The 27,844-nt window shown below is 37.7% G+C and overlaps 1 protein-coding gene across 2 annotated transcripts; it reads right to left on the bottom strand.

Moving 5' to 3' along the window:
• Positions 1 to 1,052: 1,052 nt before the first annotated feature.
• On the bottom strand, positions 1,053 to 27,712 carry cep152 (centrosomal protein 152). Of its 2 annotated transcripts, none has more exons than XM_079603688.1 (29): positions 27,449 to 27,712; positions 27,079 to 27,174; positions 20,914 to 21,023; positions 19,899 to 19,956; positions 19,446 to 19,784; positions 19,205 to 19,367; positions 18,447 to 18,587; positions 16,418 to 16,557; positions 16,098 to 16,298; positions 15,872 to 16,019; positions 14,697 to 14,788; positions 14,430 to 14,593; positions 14,130 to 14,343; positions 13,954 to 14,049; positions 12,928 to 13,058; positions 12,694 to 12,822; positions 12,478 to 12,613; positions 11,855 to 12,040; positions 10,458 to 10,718; positions 8,093 to 8,224; positions 7,677 to 8,011; positions 6,687 to 6,876; positions 6,520 to 6,583; positions 6,285 to 6,440; positions 4,625 to 4,718; positions 4,453 to 4,535; positions 3,504 to 3,660; positions 3,317 to 3,423; positions 1,053 to 2,016 (listed from the first exon to the last, which is right to left on the bottom strand). In XM_079603688.1, exons 2-29 carry the CDS (start codon positions 27,163 to 27,165, stop codon positions 1,244 to 1,246), a joined length of 4,887 nt encoding a protein of 1,628 aa, XP_079459814.1. In that variant the 5' UTR covers positions 27,166 to 27,174; positions 27,449 to 27,712; the 3' UTR covers positions 1,053 to 1,243. The 2 variants fall into 2 exon arrangements, with proteins under 2 accessions (XP_079459814.1, XP_079459815.1); XM_079603689.1 differs by having other exon boundaries at positions 19,446 to 19,781; positions 27,449 to 27,702.
• Between the last annotated feature and the right edge of the window lie 132 nt (positions 27,713 to 27,844).

Below are 27,844 nucleotides of genomic sequence, written 5' to 3'. Positions count from 1 at the left end.
ATATTACGAAAATGTAAGTCAGAATATTACAGCCTTTCACTATTTAACATGCTGGAGGGACATAGTAAATAAATTATGACTTGATTGTCAAATTTCCCTCTAAAATGTCAACCTTGTTACCATGAGACTGTATGGTAAACAATTGATAACTGAAAAGTGGGTAATTGTAGAAATATTAGCAGAACAATTCTCTGAGAAACATTGTAGTTTCATAACATGTCAAAGAAAACTGCCTGTTAAATTTATCTGAACCTAAAATATTAATTTAGTTTGAGATATGTTAAAATGCAAATCATTAACACAAATACATTATTTGAAAGATATTAAATATGATAGTGATATGGTGTTTATGCCAGTGTATATTGTAAATAATTGTGAATAATTCAAATAATCAATTTCTAATGCGTCTAATGTTACTACCACATTTCTCCTAATTTAAAGTAATGAACTTTTCTATAAATTATATTCCGATGAGGTGATGATTTTAAAGAAATACTTGGTAGCACTATAACATTCATTATTACACGTTACTTACTATAGTAAATAATTACAGGGCACCTTAAATAAAGTATGTAGACACACACACACACAAAATGTATTTAGAGGTAATGTTAATGAACAATTTCTTAACATTTAAATACATAATTTGCGTGATATTTAATACGAGTTATAGTAGAGTGTATACGTCAGTGTGAATATTTGATACTTGTCTAATATTTAAAATCTAACAAAAAATAATTACCTCATCTAAGCAAAAAAGGCTAACTAATCATTTCACAGAACGACCCAGATGACGTTTCACAATATGCGCTCTATTTCATCTTTGACCTCTTCATCTTATCTGGCACTGGACTTTGATTAAAGGCACAGACTAAGGAAAAAAAACATCCGTAAGGATAAATAAAAATCACTATAAACGTAATAAATCACTATAAAATCACTATAAACGTCAGGAACATAAAAATCACTATAAACTGTCACTTTGTGCCTTGTGTTTTATGATGGTTTGTTTACTCTGTGTGAAAGAAGATAAGAACGGAAAGAAACAGTTTAATTAATGTAAAACTAGGTTGTTTTATTAAGTTAAAAGGTAACAAAAATCACGCACTGACAGTACAAATACTAAGACGAGTACAAAAGACATTTGGCTCAAACAAGTAAAAAACACATTGCACAAGGTTAACTGAGGCTGCAACTCTTTTACATACAAAGAATTGTGCACAGGCACAAACAAATCGAAATGTCATTCCTGAAGCAGTGCCAACGGGCTGTCGAACCCACTGTCCTGCTGACGCACTTTCAACTCTGAAAATAAGCTCTTTGGACGCGTTTTCCAGACACCAAGTCCCTCAGATCCAGGGATTGGCTCTCTGTGTTTATTTGTTCTTCTGTCCACACACACGCTGGGTTTAGAGTAAGATGGAGATTGAACAATCTCCTTGTATATCGTAACATCAGAGTTATCACCGATGGAGCTTCCAAAGTCCAAACCGCGCGAGGACGGGCCGTTCAATGAGAAAGGCTTCCCAGGCTCAGGATAGGAGGACGTCAGGTGAATGTTGTTCATAAAGTTGGAGCCGTTACTGGTTAAACTCCAGTCGCTCTGTCCATCATCCCGAACTGGCGCTTCTTCAATCAGGAATGATTGACCGGCTGATGGTTCTGCTCTTCCGGACTCAAAGCCCTCCATGAACATGTCCCTGCTCTGCTTTCTCAGTGTGATATTAGGGGTCCTGACATCGCTGTGAAAAACACTATCCTGAAAGTGTGTGTGTTTCTGAGTTACCTGACCAACCGTAAGAGGGTCTTTAGATCCACAGATCACTGCAGACTTCAGGGAATCTGGTTCAAAGCCTTTAGCTGTCTGTTTAGCCGTCATGGATGTATAATTTGTGTCCGTTAGGCAGTAGATCTGATGAATCCGATTGTCCTTACCATCCTTGTGGGCTTCAGCTCTGTGTAACGCAGCACCCAGCACTTTAGCAGGAGAGCCAATGTCTGTTTTGTCTGATCCACCTAAGCAAAAATCAAATCACAGTATAAAAGTACGGTAAAAGTGCCATATCATGCTAATAATGAAGGAATAATGAAGATTTTTTTGTTAAAATACATTCTCTTGAACCAGTTTGTTGTTCATTGATTATTAGTCTACCATTCACAGGTTTATCTCCCCTGTGATTGGTATACTGTAATGGTATAGTGTAATAATTAAGCCTCCCAGGCAACATCAAAACATTGAGAGTGGTCCGCTCAGATCTGTCAATCTCTTTCAACCTATAGATGGCATGCGTGTGTAGTCACCGTCGGCCGGAGTGACTGCGGTTACGCCCACTGAGTGGCAAAAAGACTGAGTGGCAAAAAGACTGAGTGGCAGCGTTTGTTTTCAGCGTGAATCTAATGCCCTGTCCACACGGAGACGCGTTTAGCTGTATACGTACACATTTTGTGTCGTATTGGCGTTTCGTCCAGACGGATCCGGCGTTTTGAGAGACTGAAACCGCTATTTTTTGAAACCGGGTCCCAGAGTGGATAAATCTGAAAACGACACGCTAGCGTTTCGTGTGTACAGCCAATCCGTATATTTTATGAAACCATGATGTCATCACCCCACGTGTCGACTAGTCAGACACTGCTTAGTCACGTAACAGCAACAACACCTGCCGACTACATGCTTGTATAATAATATAATATAATGCTATAGAAGCTACTAATCGAGCCTCTTTTATTCCTTTATTTATTATTTACTTAAATGTATTTTTAATTTATTTATTTTTATTATGCTATGGTGCTGGTCTGTTGTCTGATTAAGACATTTCGTATTTTGTAGGGATGGGCATTTCAAGCAAAAATAATATATGACGATCGCTGGGAATTAATTTATTATTAGGCTATTCAAAAAACGCACCCTGGTACCAAAACTCACAGCATTTAGACCTTCAAAGATTACGCAGGCCATGAACACGTCAAAGCGAACAGGGCATTGCGACGCAACGCGCTACAATGGACGTTTCAAAACGGCATTATCATGCACACGTTCAGAAAGACAAATGTTCAAATGACAAAGGTTTATTATAAGTAAGACTCACGTTCGTTCTAGACAGTGTTTAGCTTACTCAGTTGCTTACTCATAGCAACACAGCTAAAAGTATTCCTCATATGTTGGGCCTTTTATTGAATGTAGAGACCTGTTGAGACGTGCCTTCAGAAGCACCTGTAAGAGCTGCATTTGTGATATGCTTTATTGTTGTAATTCCGCAAGGTGCCACTAGTGTCACAGAAGCTGCACACATCACCTTTTACAGAGTTGAAAGCATACCTTGAGAGTTCTGTGTTCTTGCAAGCTTGCGTTTGGCCACCGGGGTCTCGAGGACTTTGGCCATGGCGGCCAGTTTGCTAGCAGCATTTATGATTTTCTTCTCTGCTCTGGAGAAAGAAAAAGTGCAGAATGAAGAGCAAAGTAGAGCAAGAGTAAGAGAGAGGAGATCATCTGTGTGTCTCCATACCCCGCGGCCTGGCCTCCATCGTCCAGCAGCTCCTGCAGGCAGGTGAGGTAGTACCTGCGCATCCGTCGGGCCGTGTCCTGCCTTTCCCTCTGGACCTCAGTCCTAATCAGCTCTGCCGCCCGCTCTTTACTGTCCTGCAGGTAGCGCAGCATGTCGCCTACAAAAAACGTAAAAAATACGAGTTAAGGGAGCTACTTTATTAACTGTTAGCTTCGGTTTCAAAGTAGTTAAACTGCAGACAAGCCCTTTAAAAGGTAGGGTAGGTCAGAATTGTCTAAAAAAACTTTTATTCAAATTTGTTTAAACTGTCTTTATATACCAATACATAATTAAAATGCAAGTACTCTGAAATAGAGATTATAAAAAACTGAGTGACTCTAGTGTATTTAATCTTCAATAAACACAGCTCATTAATTCCATTCACTCCCACCTAAAAACGGGTGCGCGACTGCGCGCACGTGGGCAGAGCCAATAATAGCGGCGGTAGTCATGGCAACGGAGAGTGACAGTCGCACAAGCCAATCACTTGTTTCGTCCCGGTAGGAATTAATGAGCTGTGTTTTTTGAAGATTAAATACACTACAGTCACTCAATTTTTATACTCTCTTTTTCAAAGTACTTACATTTTAATTATGTATTGGTATATAGGCAGTTTAAGCCAATTTGAAAAAAAGTTCTTTAGACAATTCTTACCTACACAACCTTTAAGTAGTTAGCTACTCTACAAGTTTGATAGGGTGTAGGTAACTACATTCAAACAACTCAAGCGTGTAAAAATAACTTAAAATAAATAATTTATCCAAACATATCTATTACTGTAAAATCAAGACCATTTTAAACATTTAGTTGCGTTGCTACAGTACTTCAAAATGTAGTTATTCCCCAACACTGGTCTTATTGAAGAACAGTAAATTACAGTAAAACATCTGTATAGAGGCCTTGCACTCACCTCTGATTTTCTCCACTGCTTTCATGTATTGCTCCTTCATTTCCTCAAGTCCCGCTTGAAGATTCTGCTGGCTGACTGAACCGCTGAAACATTGATGAAGACTGTTATTAGTGTCTAAGACCCGCTGCTGCTCTTATGAAAGAAAACAAACAAACTTGAAGTGTTTACAAACCTTGAATGTGCTTCTGCATTTGAGGTTTGCTTCAGTTCTTCAAGGGCTTTGAGATGAGCCTGCTGGTCCTTCTGCAGGGCTGCCTCGTGCTCATCTGATTTGACATGAAAAACAACAATAAAAAAAATATATATATATTCTCCCACATGCCATTTGCTTCTTATGAGGGTCCATTTGTGCCAATCATTAATCATGTTACGTCCCTGTGGGTGTGCCTGAATATTTTCCTCCTTCGCTCCCTGTCATTCTCTTAGGCTCACCCCTATTGATCTGAGCAGCTGTCAATCATCATTAACCTGCGTGACATCACTGCTCCTGCTGCCAATCAAGTTTAAATAGCACGCCAGAATGAACGCATGCTAGTAGTCTTTGACTAAACGAGCAACAGCGAATGCAAACAAGGTCAATTTAACATTTGCTAGTGCTTGTTATTATTGTGACAGTGTTTACATGTATCGTTTTCGCTCGTCATCTTGCACCTCATCCAAACTTTGTTATTTTTGTAGTCATTCTGATGGCGATTATTTCTCCATATACCAGAGAAAGTGAACAAGTAAGACGTCACATGACATACACTGTCTAACACTTAAGAGTTTTTGATTAGACACACTAGGTTAGAAGTTAGTCTTGGTTTTTTTTTTTTTTTTTTTACTCTGGCGTCGATCACGTCCCTTTTCCTTTGGGTTTATTTTTGTATTGATTTGTTTTTGTAAATGTTGTTTTCCCTTTGTGTATTAATCTATCATTTATCAATCATTATAATTTCTCATCTCTTGTATTCTTTTTACCTGTGTATAATTATTATTATTTTTTGGCATTTATCAATGCCAAATGTATTTGAACCCCTGATTTTGTCAATCAAATAAATTAGCTGAGAAATTAAAAGCAATAAAAAAAAAAAAAAAAAACTCTAAACATGATCTGTATACATTTTTTGTCCCTCTTCCACTTACTGAGGATACAGACAGTAGAGAGAAAACAATAAAATAATTTTGTTGACTGAAATAAAGTTGAAATAAAATAAAACAAATATTAGACAACAAATTAAACTTAATTTAAACTTAAGTGACAACACTTAAGTGGCGTATTGAGCGTAGCAGTTTCTCCCATTAATTAGTAATAGGAGTGAACCGTCTTTGTAAATCTATAGTGTTTGGCTAGACTAACTGGGACTTGTCACAGCATTTACATATTGTTGGCATTTTATTAGTCTGACTATAATATCCTCATTTGTAAATCGCTTTGGATAAAAGCGTCTGCCAAGTGATTAAATGTAAATGACGGCAAAAAGACATTTCGCGAACCATTGAGCAATTTTTTCCCTCAAGAATGTAATTGGGACGCACATCACGGTTCCCACACATTTAAACAATAAATTTTTCTTTGAATTGTTTTACTTTTTCACATTTTTCATGACTATAGGAACCCAAGCACAAAAATATCTATTTTTTTAAATGTGTGATTTTAGACACTTTATAACTGACCGTTTCAGTGATTTATGGCTTTTTAATTAATAACTTATTTTTCATCATTATTTTACATTATATTATAATTTATAACAAATAATACATGATTAATTGACTAAACCCGATTAATTTACTGATATCTCAAAATGTGTCCCCATGGTTTCTAACATTGAGAATCTCGCAGTGAGCAGCACCTTTCATCTTCTGCAGGGTGCTTTTGTGCTCTCGAACGGTCTTCTGGAGCTGGCGACAGGCCTTTTCTAGATGTCTCTGGAGCTCTCGATTCTTCTTCTGGAGTTTGGCCAGAGGCTCGGTGCATTCCCCCTGCTTCCTCTGGGCCGTTAGACCTGCTGCAGGGCGAGGAACCGGTGAGGAGGGAAGGGGTACTGATTCCAGCAGTTTGTGAGGTGTGTGTACGGAGGGCCTTACCGATCTCTGCCTCGTGACGCTCCTGGCTTTCCTTCAGCACACATCTCAGCTTGTCTTCGCTGCTCTGAGGTGTTAGAGAAATAAAATATTTCTTGTGTTTCTCTGGGGTGCGTATAATAAAGAACAGGCAACTTTTTAGCTTTTCTGAATAGTGTAATGAGACATACCTTCTTGCACTCCTGCTTGGCTTGGTTGACGGCTTGAGTGAGTGATTCTCTGCAGATCTCCCAGACACTGGACCGAACGGTTCCTGGCACACTGCTGAGATTGTGTTCATCTGGACTGCCTCTCCTCTTCACTCCCTCCTTCAGATCCTCGAGCACCTCCTCCAGCATCCGCTGCCTCTCCTCCTGAAGTCTGCAAAACAACAGTCCTTTAAAACACAGCCTATATTCAGAAGCTCAGAAGTTTAGAAGGTTTGTGTTCAGAAGTCAATGGGTTTGATCCCTTTTATGCTCCAATATTGTGCTTCGATTGATTAAAATTATTTTATAAAAAAGCAGTAACAGTCTACATTTGCGCTTACATTCGTGTATATCACGATCATTTAATTACTATAGAAATAAAAATGTGTTTACATAGCCCTACACAATATGTACATTAAAATACTAAATATTGCTGCTCAATTGAATTACATGTTATATAAATGTACTTAAAAATTAAGCAGCTAAAAAGTATTGTAATATAATTGAACAGCAATGTTTAAGATTTTTTTTTAAACATATATAGACTTTGATTATTAAAATATGACATAAAATATTTAATCTTTATTATACTATTTATATGTGTTTTTATTGTTAACTAAAATGAATTGGTAAATAAATAAAGTTGAAATAAAATATTAAATGAAAACACACTCAAGAAAACTTTTAGTTTAGAAATGTTGAAATAAGAAGTACTTCAACTGAAACATAAAAATAAATAAAAAATGGACAAAATACATAAATAGAAGCTAAATTAAACTAAATATAAATATTAAAAAAGTAAAATAAAAAAAATGGCAAACAAAACTAATAGATTAAAACTTACACTAAAATTTAAACGAAACCTAAAAATATGAATACGACCAATAAATACCATACCAACAGTATATAAATATTATATAAACTGAAATACACACATACATATATAAGCAAATTATGAAGCTTATTATGAACCTGATCTCTTGTTGAGCCCTCCACTCCCGCTCCTTTTCCCTGAGTGTTTCCTGTAGCTCGGAGTCAGTTTGCTCCAGGTTCGGCTCTCTCTGGAGCTGCGCCCTGAGGCGGGACATCTCCTCCTGCTTATCCTCCATCCAAACGTCTCGGGCTGCAGCCAGCTCTGCTTTGATGAGGGCGGCCTGGCCCTGGCATGAGCGCTCCAGGCGGGTGCAGAGGGCAAGCACTTCCTCCTGGAGCTCCTGGTTTCTCCTGTTACACTGCTCCAGCTCGGTGCATCTGGTGCGGAGTGTGTCCTGCCACCTTTCCTCCACCGCCTTGACGGCTGAAGACACCTTGGATTAGGAGGAGAGTGTTGAGCAACTCCGAAATTACATATGAAGAAATCATTTTTGAACAGTCACTACAACAAATACCTGTTCCTGGACATGCTGCTGTTGTAGTCGCTCCCATTCATCCTGCTCTGTCTGCAGGCTGCTTTTGTACTCTGGGAGGGAGTTCAAGTCCTGGAGCCAACGAGAACGGGCCCTTGATATTGCACCTTCCACCTAAGAAATGGCAGAAATTATTTTTAACCCTGTAAAGCCTGACATAGAAATATGAAACAGTTTATTGAACCATTAGATAAGATCTAAACGAAAGCTTACATGTGTTTTTGATACATCAAACTTTTATGGCTTGTATGTTACAGTGAGAATATGGAGGAAAAACACCTCGATTTAATTCAGAGGCCCAAATGGAGCAAAAACATGCAATTTGGAGCAGATGCTGATATTTATATGGCAAAGATGAAATTCTGATAGCTTGTAATGTAAATCAAAGAGATCTTACATAAAATAAAAAAAGCATTTTTTTTTTTTATATGCATGGATAATCAAGTAAACCTAAACCTAAGTTGCTTCAGTCCAGTAAGTGTTCATCTTGAAATATTACAAACAATATAAAAGTTTCTATGTTTACTTTATAAAAATCAGTAAAGACTGGTGTACCACAACCTGAAGGGGGACGTTTGTAGAATTATAATAAAAGGCCATTTACTTGTAAAAAAATTATAAACCATCAATCGGACGACAGAAGGACCGTGTAGAAGAAATACTATGCAAAGTTTTGATCATGTTGATAATTTAGAGGCCATAGACATTTTTGTATCAAATATGATACAGGGGGCTTTATAGGGTTAATAATCTGTAGGCATGGGTCATGATGAACTAGATAATTAAAAAAATATAATATATGTAATTGTAAGGCTGGGTGATAAAACGATAATGAAAATTTTCACAATATTATGCATGTAAATATATTGTGATAATTATCATTATCATTTTATCACCCAGCCTTACAATTTTCCTCAATAATATGATAAAGGTTTGATAATGTTTATGCACCAAAAGGCATACAAATACCATAGAAAAACCATATAGTTACATTTGGTAGTTACATACTATGGAAGACCAATGGTTAATTCTAATAAAACTCAAACAGTTACAATATTTAAAATTTACCCTAAACAAATTCGGTTGTTACAACCTTTCCAGAAGTTACTGTTTTTGTTAATGAACATAAATCCTCCCAACTCAAGTTACTGCTACGGTCAACACAAGCTACTATCAAATGTGCATTTCTAAGAGACAAAACATGTAATATAATTAATATTGCAGCCTGCACTGCAAACTGTGCCAAAGATACAACACAAACCTCTTTCATGACTTGAAACAATGTCACCTGTTAGGACATGCAGAAACTAAGAAATTAATTTTTCTATTAAAGGGATAGTTCACCCAAAAATGAAAGTTCTGTCAGTAATTACTCACCCTCATGTTGTTCCAACCCCGTAAGACTTTCGTTCATCTTCGGAACACAAATTAAGATATTTTTGATGAAATTTGAGAGCTGTCTCACTCCTCCATAGGCTTCTTAAGGGATTGAAACTTGCCCAGAAAGCGACGAGAATACTTTGAGAATACAAAAAAAAAAAAAAAACTAACAACTTTATTCCACTATTCATTATATTCTGCGTGGGCGCGTCACACGCATCACACACTTGACCAGCGTCAGCCAATAGTGAGCCTACGTGCGCAGTTATACTACGTAAACACACTCAGGCCCACAGAGAATTTAGTGAAAAGTGGAATAAAGTCGTTTTGTTTGTTTTTCTCGCACAAAAAGTATTCTCGTCGCTTGATAAACATATGGTTGAGCCACTGTAGTCACTTGGACTATTTTAACGATGTCTTTAATAACTTTCTGGGCCGGCAAGTTTCAATCCCTTAAGAAGCCTATGGAGGAGTGAGACAGCTCTCACATTTCATCAAAAATATCTTAATTTGTGTTCCGAAGATGAACGGAAGTCTTACGGGGTTGGAACAACATGAGGGTGAGTAATTACTGACAGAATTTTAATTTTTGGGTGAAGTATCCCTTTAAGATATTCATTTTATTAAGAAAAAAAAGATTGAAAAAGTGTAAAGAATTTAAATATATTTTGAATAATCTACCTCAGATTTGTAAAATGTTCCTCTGTTTGGCAAGACAGAGATGGTCATGTACATGTTCTAACAATAAAGAGTAGTTTAAAACCAAAAAACACACATTTCTGCAACTTTCACTCATGAGTAAAAAATCTGCCTTTAAACTTGAATGAAATAAAGATTTGACATTTATCTTGATGATTATCGATATTGACTGATATGAAACATTTTATTGTGATAATTTTTTTGGCCATAATGCCCAGCCCTGTGTAAATGGTAGTGTATAATGTTAAGATGTGTAAATCCGTCACACCTGGAGTGCTATGTCATCAGTGTGCTTCTGCTGCAGCTCTCTCTCAGCGTGTCGAACTGCTTCCTCCACGGCTCTGGCCTGGGCGGACGAGGCCTCCTGCTGCAGGCTCTCTCTCTGAGCTCTGAGCCGGACCTCCAGGTCCTCCGCTGAAATCAGCTGACCCGAGCCGGTCTGACACGCTCCCTCACGGGTGTCTGACTCCCTGGCCTTCCGGACCTCTTCCTCAGCTTCCTGTAACCTCTGAGCCCAGGACTTCTCCAACTAACACAAACACAGACAAACACAGACAAAGAGACAGATTAAATAAAAGACAAAAGAAACAAAGCAAACACGTAGACAAACAGAGAAAATATAAGAGCATTTGACCTCCATCTGGCACAACAGTAGGGCTGTCACTTTTTGTTCGAAAATCGATAGCACAATCGATCGGACTAACCAACACAAGTTTCGAAAATGAAAATAGGGAATCGATTATAACGGCTTTCAGGACGCAGAATGCGGGGCGCTGGGTTCAGCGTTGCGCTTCAGATACAACGCGATTTGCGCGATTGAACTTTGACCGCGGCGTACGCACCGCTTGGTCGACCCAGCAACAAAAAGTCTCGCGCTATCTGTAGCCTATTGAATGACTCAGCCATCGAACCGCACAGTCCAATGGCATAGATCTGACCAATTGTTGGTGTGTTTTGGAGGTAAAAACAAAAGAGCTGCTTTCACAAAACAGAATGTCTCGCAAGCCATTGAAATGAATGCGTCTCATAGCGCCGCGAGTGCCGTGCCCTGTCTGAAAGGCGCTTTCTCTCAGAGCGCGTCCAGCTCGTCACAATACGCCCGCAGCGAACGCGCATCACACAGCAACTGCAGGTTCTGATAAACACACATAACAGCAAATTATAGCCTACTTCTGCATAAGGTGTCGCCAGTATTTAGAAAATTTCAAGCATAGGCTACAGATAGCTTACAGACTCGGGCTACAGGCTACGTAGGTGAAATTTGTTTGACATTTCTAATCGTGAAAACAGCCATGTTAAAGCCTGCAGTAATGTTTTTCATTGATGTTATGGCAGTCCACTCTGCTTTTCGAGAATGTTACACTCCTGTTTGTAATTGTACACGAAATTTCATGCCAATAAATCATCAGAAATATTGTGCGTCTCAACTCTTTACGTTCGTCCTAATGCCTGTTAGTTGTCCGTGGATTGGCCTATATTTGGCGTTGAAAATGGAAACGTCTTTAGACATGGAAAATCGATTCAATGAACACTTATGTCTCGAAAATCGAAAAGGATTTTTTCACAAAAGTGACAGCCCTACACAACAGTGGTATTGAGTAAGATCATGCTGGCTTGGCACAGAGCATGAAAGAGCAGTGACGTAAACCGCCCATCATCACTCACCGCCTCCTGCTCCTGCTGCCAGCTCTTCCTGGCCGCTTCCAGCTGCTCTCTGACCTGCAGCTCAATCTCAGCCTGTGTGTGTGTCCTGCACTGGGCTTCGAGCCGAGACACGTCCTCCTGATGCTGACACTCCAGGTCAGACCTCAGTGTCTCCAGAGCACGCGCACTCTCCTCTCGCCTCTTTAACTACAACACCAGCAAACATGATCAAATATTAACGTCTCACACAGACTGACTTTTGGCTCTCAGAAGAGAGTCTGGTCCACCCAGTTAGACAGAAACAGACTGTCTAAAAAAAAAGAAAATGATAATAATAAAATAGTAAATAATTTAAAAAAAATAATAATGAAATCAAAAATTAAATAAAGAATTATTATAATTATTCAAATAATTACATAAAAAATTTAAATAAATGATTAAATAAATGAATAACAAATAACTCAAATAAACTAACAAATGTAAATTCAATTAAACAAATGAACACATTTAATTTAAAATGAATTGAAAAAGTTAATTAAAATACAAAAAGAATTATAAAACAAAATTAAATAAAACAATCAATGAATTAAACTTATATAAATAAACAACCTAATATACATACATATTCAGCATCTAGTGCTTACCTCGATGTCTTTCAATCTCTTCTCTTCTTCAAGCATGTTTTGCAGCTTTTCCTCCAGCTTGTCCTTCTCTTTGCAAACAGAAATGTAGCATTCCTGCACAGCTAACACCTCCTGACTGAGATCAGCCAGCTTTGACCTGTGGAAGGATCCGGGGTTACTGAAAGTCAGCGGATGTATTGTAATCCATAATGAAGTAATAGGTTAAAGGTGAAGTACTGGAGCTGTTGGATGTGCTGCAGATGCTGGCTGGCGAGTTGCTCTATGTGAGCCGTGTGCTCTTGCATGAGCTCCTCACGGACACGATGCACCACATCATCCCTGTACTGCTGCTGAGTCCGCTCATACCTGCACACACAGAGCATTTCAGACATGAAGCTCCACAGACGGTGCGCTAGCGTCAAGTTAACGCTCACTTGATTAAGGTCTTAGCGAAACGAATGAGTATGCGACCTCTCTGCTGCTTCCTGTTTCTCCTGGTCCAGCTCCTGGATCATCTCTCTCATCTTGGTGCAGAGCTCAGAGTTGGCGGCCTTCACCTTCTCTTCACTCTGCTTCAGATCCTGATTCCTCTTCTCCAGAGCCTGCAGTTCACAACAGAGATCACTCAGGACGTCCAACAACTAGCTAATTAAATAATGACTTCTTTAAGAACAGTTAGATCAAGACCAGTGTTATTATAGTATTATTTTTTAAACTAGCATAATACTTATTAATATTAATAATTAGATTTTATTTAAATTTTATTTTAAGTTTTAGTTTTATTTTAAGTAATTTTGCTATGTGCTTTCGTCATTTTTTTTTCAGCTTTAATTTCTTTTTAAATTTCAGTTTTGGTTTTAATAATGTCAGTACTTCAACAAACTCCAAGGCAACCTTTCTAATTTTCATTTATGTTTTTTAAAGTTTATTTTGGCTTTATTTCAATTAACAAAAATTATTTTAATAGTTTTACTTAATGAAAACAACACTTTTTTCAATAAATGACAAAAGGCCAAAATATATTTATGCATTTATATTGATTTGTTGCTGAACTGAGTATTTACATTTTCAGTTAGTTTGTGTCGTGATTTTTTTCTTTATATCAAGGTGAAAGTTTTTGATTATTTTAAACATTTTATCTACACGTTTAGAGATTTATTTATTTGATTTCTTCATTTATTTGATAATAAATGTTTTTTTTCTTTTCTATTTGACTTTTATTTTGACTTTATTATTTACATTCATTAATACAAAACATTACATTTATTTTTTTATTTCAGTTTCAATAGGTTCTCATACTTGAACTAAGGCAACATTTCTAATTTTCTAGTTTAAGTTCAAGTTAAAAATGTTAATCTGTATTATAGAAGTTATCTATAATAACATCTATTATATTCAGTAAATTATTTTAAGGATTTTAGTTAACAATAACACAGATCCAGACAGAAAAGTCCTCTAACTTTGTGAAGATACAACGAGACCCAAAGGTGTTCTGACCTCCACTCTCTCCTGCAGGACCTCCCGCTCCTCCTGCAGTCTGATGAGGTCTCTGTGAGGGGTTTCCAGGTGTTTCTCCAAGCTGCTCTCCCTCACCTGTAGTAAACACAGAACGTGTAAGTCTAGCATCCACCACAGCAGATTGAGCACACGTGTGGATCTGCTGTAGGTCTGACCTCAGAGTCTCGTGCGGTCCTCTCGGCCTGCTCTATCTGCGTCTGCATCTGCTCTGCTGTGCTCTGGGAGCGTCGCAGCTCCTCCTGCAGCTCAGAGATCTTCAGGCGCTTGCTCTTCAGGTGACCGAGGCAGCGCTGCAACTCGCTCCTCAGCTCTCGCACCACGTCCTCCTTCAGCAGGTTGGAGTCTCCTGCTTCTGCAATCTGAGGTGTGCTGGAAAACAAAGTTATGGTTATGAGATTTTACAATATACAATGCAGCAACACAATTTGGATCATTATTGTACAATATAACGTTACCTGTGGATGCGTCCATTTCTCCACTTGTGCTTCTTGATCCCCAGGTCCATGTAGGACTCAGACAGATGGTTCTCCCAGTCTCTATTAGACGCCAATGAAAGGGCTCCATGTTTAATGGCAGACTCATAGAGATGTATCTGCTCCTTCAGTTCAGTCAACTCTTCCTGTAAAGAGAAGAAACACACAGGCTCTGTTTGTAGCCGTATTAAGGACAGCTTCAGTTTCCCATGAGTTGAAATCCTGTCAAACGGCAGTGGATTGACGGACCTGCAGGGTTTTGTTGATGTCTTCACTGATGGTGCGAGCAGACTGGGTCTGCTGAAGCTTCATCTGTAACTGGCTCATCTCCTGTACAGAGCCTGCAGAGAAAAGAAGATGCTTTGGGAAAATGGTAACCGGCACATGGGAGACAAATCTTCCTCAGAGCATTCATTAAGTGGACACTGAAAACATGATTTGACTTTACTTAAAACAAAATAAGAGTTTATTTGTTTAGAGTTTTCACTTCAAGAAACCTTATACTTTTTTTTTTTCAAGGGAAAAAGTACAGAATATGGATCCTTTAAAAATAAGCAGTAAAAATAAATGCCAAAAACATTTATTTGAAATGAGAGAAATTAACTCTATATTTTATTAAAATCAATATTTTAAAATATAATGATTGCAAACTAATATTATACTTGACTAATTAAACAACAACACCAATATAATAAAATATTTCAAAAAATATAGGGAACATAAGTAAAAAAATAAATGAAATCTAAGAAAATAAAACATATATTTACATTATAATACTATATTAATTTAAAATATAATAATTGTAATAAAACATACGTATTTTTATTATTAAAGAACATCAATAATAGAATGTATTAAAATATATATTAAAATGCATATATTTTAATTACAGTTCTTATTTTAAATATAATAATTGTTTTTAAAACATACTTGATTTTTCAAATATGTATATTTTTTAAGAGAACGTAACAGGAAAAATATATCAAAGTAAAAGAAAGAAAAATAGATTATGTATATACTTAAATTATCATTTTAAAATAAAAGAAAACAGCATTAGTAATACAATTTTCTATTTGATTCTTTATTCTTAACAAATAATAATAATAATTATGTAGGATTATTTAATAATTGTGATAATCCATGTGTAATAATAATAATAATAATAATAATAAATATAATTGTATGTAATTAGACAATTTGAAGAAACCCAACCCCCTACTAGTAAGTTTAATAAATGAAAGTGAAGGTTCGAGTGATTCTTAATCGTTGCTTAAATATGTATTTTTTTAGTCATTGCAGTTTAGCTGTAAGACTTAAACTGTTTTAACTGCAAGAGAAAGAGATTACTGGCCCATACGATTACCCATGAGACTCCAGCAATCACAGCAGTAAACATAAACAGAAGCACGCGGGATGCCACATACCAGTGTGGAGTAGTTTGGCACACTGCTGCTGGCTCTCCTCCAGACGCTGTGTGAGGGTGTTGATCACAGAGGCTCGGTCCACCTGATCCTCTTCCCTCTGACGCTCCAGCTGCCGGACCTGATCCAGCAAACGCTGGCTGGCCTCAGCCTGAGAAACACACACAGTGTGAGAAACACAGGCCTGCACTGCCCTCTGGTGAATGATTCATATGTACATATCTCTGACCTGCTCAGTCAGACTCTGTGATTGGGCGTCTAGTTTCTGCTGGAGTGTGAGCAGTCTGGCTTCAGACTGCTCCCGGATGGCGGCTGTGTCTCTATCGTGCTGCTCACGTGTTCGCGTGAGAGTGTCCGATCGACACAGCTCCATCATCTGCTGCTTCATGCTGTCCATCGCAGCCTCGGCCACACGCTGCTGCTTTACGCTCTGTGTACACACACGTTTCCTCTCTTACAAGCGTTCTCACACAGCGTTTTACACTATTTTAACAAGCCCCAGATGCATGATTTTTCTTTGACTTGCTCGTGTCGTGCATGAGCTCGTACCTCTTGCTCTCGGTCTGTGAGAGACTGCATCTGTTTCTCCAGAGATCTGATTCTCCCCTGCAGCTGAGCTTCTCTCTCTCTCGCCTCCTCTACCAGAGCGCTGGACTCCTTCAGTGACACCATCAGTCCGTCCTTCTCATCTTGATGAAAACAAACCGTATTAAAACTGATGAGACCCACACGGTTTACACCTGGTATTAAGATGTGTATAACTTGAATATCTAAAGTTTTGTAATTAAAAAGTATGTGCTGTAATAACATTGTCACATGCAAAACTTTTAAATGTTTTCACATTCACTCATTAATGAGAAATTATTCATCAGATAAATAGTTTTCATTGAGAAAAAACAAAACAATGACTGTATTATCATGATTACAAATATTATACAGTTTTTTATGCATTATAAGGGCTAATACCTTTTTGAAGCTCATTTCAGAGCTGAATTTAAAGGGGTCATGACATGGTTTTTTTTATTTTATTATTATGTTCCCTTAGGTGCAATTATAGTATTACTATAGTTTTTTTTACAAAAAACTTTTAAAATGTAGTGATTTATGACCTTTTCCCACCCTGTTTCTCATCCTCTGATTCAAACAGTCTGTTTTGGGGGTGTTTCCCCTTTAAGAGTTCAGTGTTAACGCCCACTGTTATGATTGGCTAACGTCAGTGCCTATGCATCTGACGTTAACGCCCCCAGCCAGAACGTTTGCGGATTCGGCGCAACTGTTTAGTAGCGGGTGATGCATGCGAAGCGATGGCTCTTGCAATGATAAAACCTTATTATGTTTGAGCCGGAATCAGAGGAAAATGAACCATCACCACAACAACGAAGACTGGATCAGCTCGTGTCCACATGGAAAGTGAAACTATTTTGAATTAATAAAAAAAAATTAACCCGAGACACTTGAAAACGGATTATTGTTGCATAATTATCCTATAGCTTAATTTGCTAACAGCTTAACATTATTTAACTAATTTCAATGACATGATAGGGTGTACCACGGACAAAAATGCATGCACAGACAGGCCATCTTTGAAGATGCAGCATTGATAAAGGCAACATTTTTGATTTTCTATCACATGTAGGCCTACTAGAAAGGCGACATATTTTCAAGATTCTCTTATACAAATGTGTTTATATTAGCCATGGTAAAAAGTAAGTTTGCGTCGTCGTTATTGAGCCCAGAAGAGTCGGCACGGACTTATCTTTGAGCAACAGTTTTCTGGCAAAGCCAGCATCATATTGGGATTTTTTCCTCAAAACAGTCATCCTTAAATGTATAGAACACTGCCGTGACTGGGACGTCCGCAAAAAAATAAAGTGCATCCATTTTTCCCTGACGACTGGATCTTTCAGCGTATTTAAAAAGTAGTTTAAAGTTTTAAATACATTACTTACAGTTTGCGTCGTCGATGTTGAGCCCAGAATAGTCGGCACAGACTTATCTTTGAGCAACAGTTTTCTGGCAAAGCTCAAAACAGTCATCCTTAAAATGTATAGAACAAACGTTTAAACTAACACTGCCGTGACTGAGACGTCCGAAAAAAATAAAGTGCATCCATTTTTCCCTGACGACTGGATCTTTCGCAGCGTATTCAAAGATGTTGTTTGTCCACAGCCAGGAACAGCACATCTGCGGCGTCGTAATTTCCCTGTACACAGACCCACTCGCTGTCCGTCGACTGAACACTTGTGAGGCGCGCGGCGCGCGGGCGCGACAACGATACGAAATGAGCGTAGTTGTCTTGCGCTTTAAGCGTAACTGTCTTCTGCTGGAGGCGGTCATATGCAAACGCTGGTACGTCACTTCGTACCGTGACGTCACTTCTTACCATGGATCCAGAACGAGCTGTATTTAGAGCTTGATTAAATAAATGATTCGTTTATAATGGGGAGGACGTCTTAAGCTATGAAACTTGCAGGACGTTTTAATGGTACAAAGACCTCTTATATACCAAAAGATCAAGACAAATTTGGTTTCTCATGTCATGACCCCTTTAAAACAGCGTTAATCTTATAAATCTGACCTTTGACGATGGCGAACTGGTGCTCCAGATATCGCATCCTCCTCCTGCAGTCCTCCAGTTTCTGTTCCAGCTCCTCGATCTGTCTGGATTGAGCTCGGTTTAAGATCTGGAGCTGCGACAGCTGCTGACCTTCTGATGTATCTGAACAACATTCATACAACACACTTCAGTATCCTAAAATACTGCTAACATAGTCATTACAAATATCTGTTTTCAATTAATTTTAGATTATATTAATTAAACCACAGTTTAAAAGTTTGGGGTCAGTAAGATTAAAAATAATAATAATAATCTTTTAATTCATCAATGGTGAAAGTAAAGATATTACATTGTTACAAAAGATTTCTATTTCAAATAAATGCTGTTACTTTCTCTTCATCAAAGAGTCCTGAAAAAAATAAATCTATAACGGTTTCCACAAAAATACTAAGCAGCAAAAATAGTTTTCAACATTGACAAGAATAAGAAATGTTTAATTATTTATTCATGATTCAGAAAATCATCATATTAGAATGATTTCTGAAGGATCATGTGACACTGAAGACTGGAGTAATGATGCTGAAAATACAGCTTTGATCACAGGAATAAATTACACTTTAAAATAGAAAACAGTTATTTTGAATTGTAATAATATTTCACAATATTACTGTTTTTACTTCAAATACATGAAGCCTTGGTGAGCAGAAGAGACTACTTTCAAAAACCTTAACTCTTACTGACCCCAAACTTTTGACCAGTAGTGTATAACGTTATCTCACTCTGTGTTGAGTCCAGGAAGTCCCTCTGAAGCTGGTCAAAGTGGCCAATCTGACTGCTCACTTGAGGATTGAACATCTTCGGCTGATTTGGTGGTTGATGTGGGTGGTAACTGGCCTTGTACTGGTCAGTGGGTTTGTTCACAGGTCCTCCATTATCAAAAACCTTCAACAAATGTGCAAAATTATTAAATGGGCAAACAATTTGTAATAAACGAAGTAAAGATCGGCTGCAGACATTCACCTGAAAGCGATTTCTGATGTCATTATTCTCTCCACGGCTCTGGGCCTCGTCTCCCTGGTAAACGGCCCCGTGATGAAGAGCGTTATGAGTGTACTCGTCCTGCTCCGGCCCGTCCCCAGTGGAGAAGTCGGTGGCGTGGGACTCGTCCGTGCCTGCGGATGAGTGTGCATAGTCTCCTCTCTCGTACTGGAAGTTCTGTCCGTTCTGCGGGTCCCAGCCGGCGGGTAAATGTTCTGTCCCGGTCTGGAGGTGATGAGGGTGACTGTTGGTCTGAGACATGTGACTCCTATAACTGTAGTCCTCATGATAAGAGCCTTGATCGTGCTCTTCATAGTGCTGCTGGAACACATGCAAGAAAAACAAACTTGTTTTTTAATATAGTGTATTTATGCACCAGCCGTAATTTAGTTTTACATGAGCGTTTGCCCCTCAGAATTAAACTGATGAACTCACTTCCTCATGGGAAGGTATTGGATGCTCCCATTGTGGCACGTTCCAGGCTGGCTGCGGTCTGAAAGACAAACAGACAACCCAATACATTTATGCACAGTACGTTTTATTAAACCGCCATTTGAGTTACCGGTAAGTGTTGCATAAAGACGTTTTTATTATAGGTCGATTTTTGAATCTTTGAGAGGAGGGTGACTGTCTGATGGCAGATATAAAGCCGATACAGGGCTATATGACATTGCTTTATTTCATTTAAAGATAGTAAATAACATGCATCATTTCTGCAATTAAAGTTATATTTATTTTACTAAATGTAAAAATAATTTGAAATCATTCAAAATAAATCTATAGAATAAACAGATTTTTACTTTAGATGGCAACTTCTTGATTCTATAATCTTATTCGTTTAACAAATATATAAATGAAAAACAAGAATAAATAAAGAAAACATTCGAAACAACCGTGTACTCAGTACTTTATTATTATAAAACAAGAGTGGATTTAACATAAAAGGTTTTAATGTAACCTTCTCCCTTGAAATACTTTGGTCAGTTCAAGAATGATTTATACCATTTTAAATTATTTTTTTGAAAGAATTAAAAGAGCAGTTTCATATCTATCCTTGGTTGAGGTTGATATAGGATTTAGTAAGTAAAAAAGTAATCAGTTATTCAGTTTATATTCAGGGTGCGCACACGATCTAACAATTTGAACTGGAAGACAAGTTTATGAGGTTTGTGTCACTACTAGATATTATAATGTTAAATATATTAAAATGTGTTTTCCTGAATGCCGACAGTTTTACTTTCAATTATAAGAACTGTTACACAACAACAGTAAACTTAATGAAGATTGAGAACGGGAGCTCTTGTGTGTCTTGTGCGCTCAGCCGCGGGGACAAAATAAAAGTCCTGCTTCCAACACTTATCGGCCAATCAGAAACATTTATTGGCTGATACAGAGAATTTGAAATAATCATATCGGCCATGGCGATTTATCAGTAAAGCATGTACTGTACCTGTTGTTGTCTTCTGGGTGACTGCAGGTGGAGCGGTGGAGCTCAGGTGAGGAGCAGTCACCACTGTCATCCAGCATATCATCAGGGAGATCAGTCAGGAGCTTGTGGAGCTAAAACAAGAAACCCATCATTCAGAACCGGAGCCATGAGGCTTTTTCAGCTCTGCCAGACTGTTAAGGCGCAAGGTCTTCTCGGGTCGATGCGAAAACCCAAGGTCAGACCGGAGATATTAGTATTAGTGTTGGGAAAGTTCACTTTCTACATGAACTAGTTCAAAGTTCAGTTCACAAACTTTAAAAAAATGAACTAGTTCAGTTCATAGGTCACAGTTTCAAAAATGAACTTTTCATTTTTTCAACTTTCAACTTTTGATAGTTCTTTTTTTTCATGTTGCTGCGAGCTATTATTTTGCAAAATGATTGCCACAGCCCATATAGAACCACAGCGATTATTTGATCAGATTTAACACTGAAGCTATGCATCAGATGTTTCCCATCCTCACCGACCTTGTCATAAAACTCGTTTAAATGATCATGCGACCCCTACATGCTGCTTTTTGCTTTGAGTTTAGTGATGAGTCGTTCATGAATCCATTCATTGCGTCTGTCACGCGACAAATGAACGAAAGACTCGGAAGGTAAAGTAATTATTTATGTTCCCTGTAAACGATTTTTGACTGCATTATAATGATTTAATAATTCAGAATATGATCAAGATTGCGTAAGTGGATGTGTTCGGGGAATTTGCCAGCTAATAGTATAACATTTAAATGAACGAAATGACTCGGGGAAAAAAAGATTTGTTCATTTTGATGAACGAGATCGACCAAGAGAGTCGGTAGACATTGGTGACCAGTGTTGCCAGATTGGGTATTTTTTCCGCTACATATTAAGGCAGTTTACGGGGTGTTTTAGCCGGTTTTCTTTCCATAGAAATCTGGCACCCTATTGAACGAAGTAAAACTGAGAGAGCATGCCGTTTACCGACACCACAATGAATGAGTTCACGGTAACGTTCATCAGGCAGTAATACAGTACGTTCAGTTCATGTTCGCCCAAAATATGAACGAGTTCATGAACTATCGTTCAATGAACACGTTCAGGCACAACACTGTTAGTATGACATTACTGCTATTAGTAGCTTTTGGATCTTGGCTAGTTTTAACTAAATGTGCTTTTACCTAATGAACTTTGTGAAGACCCAAATTCTCTCAAAATATGACAACTTTCCTTTATTCGTTTAACAATATTTTACTATTTAAAACCAAATAGGCTACATATCAATAATCCTATGACAATGTTATTACCAGTGTTTGGTCAAGATAAACTGCGCTCTGTCTGCAGTGGCCGAGCCATTCGAGAGAGTGTTGGGAATAGCCTTTTAATATCAACTTAAATGTACATTTCCTTGTTATCTGAAGTAAAACAAAGCTGAATACAGTTGATTCCAAAGTAATCAACTAAATTAAATGAATAAAAATTAAACTATAACTGTATATTTTTACGTTTTTCCTCAAACAAAACAATTTGTGAAAGTCAGAAAAAAAGACATTCTGTGCTAGTAATCAGAGATCCAAATCTTTGTGAGTTTGACCATGACAACTTTCTTTGCTTGGTATTTAAAACCAGCTGACATCAATACAACATTGAGTTTAAAGGGAAACACGCTGAAACTATGAGAAATGAAACAAGCATGTGCAAGCAACCGATTCAGCGCAGGGCCCATAGCAACAGTTTTAAAAAAACACACCCGCCCGGTTACAGACGCGCTGAACTCTCACACCAACACATGGCCCTGAGGCGTCTTAAAGGAGCCTAGCACACTTAACTTTCAGCAACTCTTGATAAAACAGTCAAACTCACCCTCCATAACTCCTGCTGGATGACTCGCACATCCTGAAACGTTCCCTCGGAAATAAAACTTTCCCGCATTTACACTCCTACGACAGCTACTGCAGGAGCTCTTGGACTCAATGACATACTGAAGGAGTATTGTGTGCAATGCTGGATTTCAGCAGTGTGTGAGTCATATGAGAAAAGAAAGCAGAAAACGAGGAACTAAGCACTCCTCGTTTGTCCAGGCTGAGGTCGGCCCATTGTGGGGGTCAGAATATACGCTTCAGTTAACTGGAGCAGAAACATTCCTCCTCTGATGGACAAAAAAGACAAACAGCCGGGGAAAATGACAGTGCATGTGATGCACATCAAAATCGATGGATCCATTCACCATACAATTAATTTCCGATTCTAATCCATATGAAAAGTCCCTACGATTTTCCCTTGCATTCAGAGCAACTGGTGGTTACCCAGAGACAGAATCTCTCATTATCTCTCAAGTTAAGAGCTCTGAGTATGTAGGGCAGTGGAAACACAGCAAACACACCTGACCTGACTGCATTGCACTTGCACCAATGGCAGCCAATGTTCATTCATGAAGCTGATAGCTGTGAGGCGAGTCAGAACACACACAGTTTCTGATTGGAGAAGATCTGCCCTTTAAAAACAAACACGGTTACTGCATGTGACCAAAAACAGAAGAATATTTAACTACTAATATAAATATCTATGAGAGGGTCTTATTCAACAAATGTGGGCCGGGTGACTACAGTAAAAGTCAGCTGTAAGACCCTATTTTTTTGCTAATGCTGAAACAAAACAAAAAAAAAAAAATCACAAGAAAACACTAAATCTAACTCTTCCATTTCTTACAGCACTGAACATCCAGACAGACTCGATTAGCATTACAGTATCCAACATTGAAGACACACTATAAAATATCTGTATGCTTTGAGATCTATTCTAAAAGCTGACAAAATACATTTTAGCAGATATAAAAATTAAAAATGTGTTTGCTTTCCAAAAACTAATGTATTCATGACATCATATGGTGTTCAGGGGCATTTGTTCAATAAGATTTATGTCTATTATGAGACTGTCTCCACCCTAAAAATACCATGTACCACTAACAATAGCAAGCAGCAAATCATGTGCATTATATGTATCTCAAATTTTGAACAGTACTAATATATATATATAAATAGTACTGTTCAAAAGTTGAGTCAGTAAGATTCTCTTCAGTTCACCAAGGCTGCATTTATTTGATTACAAATACACTAAAACAGTAATATTGTGAATTACTCTTTGAAGCTATTTGAATATAATGTAATTCATTTTAATATGATGATTTGCTGCTCAAGAAACATTTCTCATTATCACCAATGTTTAAAACAGTTGTGCTGCTTCATATTTTTGTGGAAATCAAGGTGATGATTTTTTTCAGGATTCTTTTTATTAATGGAAAGTTCAAAAGAACAGCATCTATTAAAAAAAGTGTATATATATATATATATTTTTCAACATTATAAATGTCTTTACCGTCACCTTCAAATTAATTTAATGCATCCTTGCGGAGTATCAATTTCTTTCAACAAAGAAAAATCTTACTAACCCCAAACTTTTGACCGATGGTGTATAATAGGAAGTGTATTTAAATGCAGCAGCTGCTCACCTCTTTTTTTAATCACAAATTAGCATTCTTTTCACTTCGTTAGATCGTGCCAAAATGTTAGATCAGATGGATCTCCATGTCAGAGATATCAGATATATTAGATCCGACCCTGGAAGCTGAATTCCTCCCAGAAGGTATACGTCTTCTATCGGCGTGAGAGTTTGACTGAGAAAGACGGGGAAGAGTAACCTGGTCCTGCTACCAGACTCTCGTACATTTCATTTGTACAGAGAGTCTGGCCTCTCTCCATTGACAAGCGTTAACTTCCTTGTAAGCGGGTACTCTGTTGAAGTTTAAAACTATTGGATCTACCCAGAGCCACTCTGGATCTGCCATAACCAATCGCTAACGTTTAGTCACGACTAGCGCACGACCTCAACCTCATCGTTCTCAGCCACATTGGACCGGTAAAAAAATGACCGGAGAAAACCCAAGAATACACCGCAATCCCAGACGTAGTACTGAAGGAAAATAAAAATTAAGCGGAAGTATGTAGGAGGGCGGAGCCAGGCTAAGGGAAGAGCAGGAGACAAAGTGATGATGATAAAAAGAGCAGAGCTCATTGAATAATCTTAGTTGTGTATGTTTTAATGCCTCAGACTGAATGTCTCAATGATAATGCTCGGATGTTTCAATGTTCACTGCTCAGACTTCGTCTAATTGTTACACTACTCAATGCTCTGACTTCTTTTGACCAGTACAATTCCAACAAGTGTTAATAACTTATTAATCCAAGAGAAAAACAATGGAAAATTACTCCTTCACAACATCGTCCTGTGACGTTAAAAACCTCTCTAATCTCCTACTCGTGAAGACAAACATCCCTTCAAATCACACAATCATACGATTCAAACAACAATAGAAAATAAATTATAAGTAAAAAATAAAATAAAATAAAAAGACAATTGAATAATAATAAAATTATTAAATTATAAAATTAATAAATTATGTAAATCTAATAATAAAATATGAATAAATAAGTAAATTGACAACTACATAAATGACTAATGATTATCAAATTAAATATAAACAAAGAAAATAAATGTGTGTTAAAGTAAAACACAAATCCCTTAGATCCTTCAACTTAAAGAGTCATATGATAAAGTATAAACGATATATACGACTGATGCTTGTCAGAGCGTACAGTTCTCACTAAAATGGTGGCTTGCAAACAAAACAATCTCTAATTTTGATAATGGCTTGTCTTGAAAAGAAAACTGAAGAAAAATGAAGACGACGTGTGTGTGTGGAGCAAGTGGTGGTTTGTTGCGGTCACTAATTGTGTCATCAGAATCTGCGCTACTATGTGATTTAAATTCGACGGTTGTCGTAGAAGTCACACTGCAGGACTGTGCGTAAAATCTTCTGACAGTGGCAGAATGTCATCAATAAAATTTGATCGCATCAGTCATTAATCGGCCGTCGGTGAACATGTCAATCTAACGATCAAAGACTTCAGATTTTGGCCTAGGAACAGAGGAATCTTTAAAGATTCTTCAAATTTGTCTCAGATGGCCACATCTAAAATCGCACAGTGTGAAACTAGTTGAAAACACTGAAACTAGTTGAAAACACTGAAACTAGTTGAAAACACTGAAACTAGTTGAAAACACTGAAACTAGTTGAAAACACTGAAACTAGTTGAAAACACTGAAACTAGTTGAAAACACTAAAACTAGTTGAAGCATAGCATGAGCAATCAATGATTTACATGTGAAGTACAGACAGACATGAACAGAGTGAAAGATGCATTGTTTATTAATGGAATCACAGGAGTCCATTTCTGGTTATATTTTGTAAATCTTAATTATGACATAAAAAGTTTGACACTAACTTTTATGAAATTATGACACTGACATTGCATCCGAAATCGCAGGCTGTCTGAGTAGGTACTACATTTACTCAGCGATCGTTAAAAGTATGTTCTATTTAGTATCAATAAGGCTAGTATGAATGATGCACTACATCCGCCATGTTGTTACTGTCACGTGACCTACCAGCGTCAGTTTCGGCCGCTTCACTGTCATTCATAAATCCTCTCCCGTTGAATGATACAAAGGTCTTGTATTTTTTGGGGGAATGTTTTTTTTTTTTACGTGTGTGTTCTTTGCTTGCATGGCTTCGAAGTGCATGTTGTATTGTTTTGTTGTTTAAAGCCTAATAATTGTTTTGTTTTTTTCAAATCCTCTCCCGTGGCCTCATGGGATAGTAAAGTGTCTTTCGAATGTGCTCTTCAGAAACTCACCGGATGTAGTAGTAGGTCATCCAGGGACTTTTCACCTACTGTTTTTCGAACACTATGTATTCGGACATACTACTGTGTTTGTTGGCGTACTTGTTTCGCATACTACTACATAGTAGGAAAGTATTTGATTTCTGATGCAGCAGAAGTCATTTATAAGATGAAAAGTCAAAATGATGACATAAACAATCAATTTCGACAGGAAGTCCATTTATCACTGACAGGTCTAATTTAAACCTTTTAATCTACTAGATTAGAATAACCAGCCCTTGATGTTCCTGCTAACATTTGATCACATTTGCACACATTTTTTTTGTATGCAGTATGCATTCTCTACTGATGACAGATGCGAGTTTGGTGGGTGTGTTTGTGTATTGCTGTGAAATAACTGCAGTGTTCAGTAACGGGACAGATACCTCTTGTTCTCTGGCGTAGTCTTCCTGATCATACTCCTCTTCCTCCTGCTGGGTCTGTAAAGCAGCACTGTCAAAATCAATGGACATCCTGCTGACCTGAGAGGAGACACGACACACCTGAGACCGGAAATGACCAGCAACCACTTCATTTAACCAGTCCAACTCATAAAAGACGAGACCAACTGCTTTCCTATAACGTTAACGTATAACGTTGCATGCTAGTGCGTATGTAGCATCACAATACATTGTTAATACTATATATTTATAGTTTCTCTGCAACCCATAACACATTATTCGGACTGTCGTAGCAGAAATGTATTTAATTTAGCACTATACAAACAGAATTTGTGATTAAATAGTCTCTTCTTACCTTTAAAGTCTTTCAAAAGTCGCCGCAGTGCTAACTTACATTAACACAATAATCCGAAATAAAGTGCTCTTATGAGGAACATTACAGTGTCTCGGTGACTCACAAGCTCAATATTGATTTTAAATGACACGAGCATGATAAATAAACGACCAGTCTTTACAGAATCAGATTGTAAAACGAGTTTAATGCGGACTAAAAGCGATATTACAGCAAATATAGTGATATTGTATCTGTCCATTGAAACATGGCGCTCTAAACAGCGGCAAAAGTCCAGGATTCTGATTGGCTGACGGGAGGGACGACGTCACGTGAACGTTACAGCCAATGGTTACGGCATATCAAATGTCAACCAAAATCTTTTTGACAGAAATGTATTTCTCAATCACGGAAATATAT

Source organism: Phoxinus phoxinus (assembly GCF_949152265.1).
Source record: "Phoxinus phoxinus genome assembly, chromosome: 25".
Classification (NCBI taxonomy): Eukaryota; Metazoa; Chordata; class Actinopteri; order Cypriniformes; family Leuciscidae; genus Phoxinus; species Phoxinus phoxinus.
The sequence above is the reverse complement of the archived record's forward strand: the minus strand, read 5'-3'. Positions and strand labels throughout refer to the sequence as shown.

Coding starts and splice junctions, on each gene's coding strand:
- cep152 (XM_079603688.1), bottom strand. CDS start 27,165: ATGTCCATTGATTTTGACAGTGCTGCTTTACAGACCCAGCAGGAGGAA. Junction 12,614..12,693: donor CAGCACATCCAACAGCTCCA/GTACTTCACCTT, acceptor ATCCTTCCACAG/GTCAAAGCTGGCTGATCTCA. Junction 6,441..6,519: donor GCGTCACGAGGCAGAGATCG/GTAAGGCCCTCC, acceptor CTCGCCCTGCAG/CAGGTCTAACGGCCCAGAGG.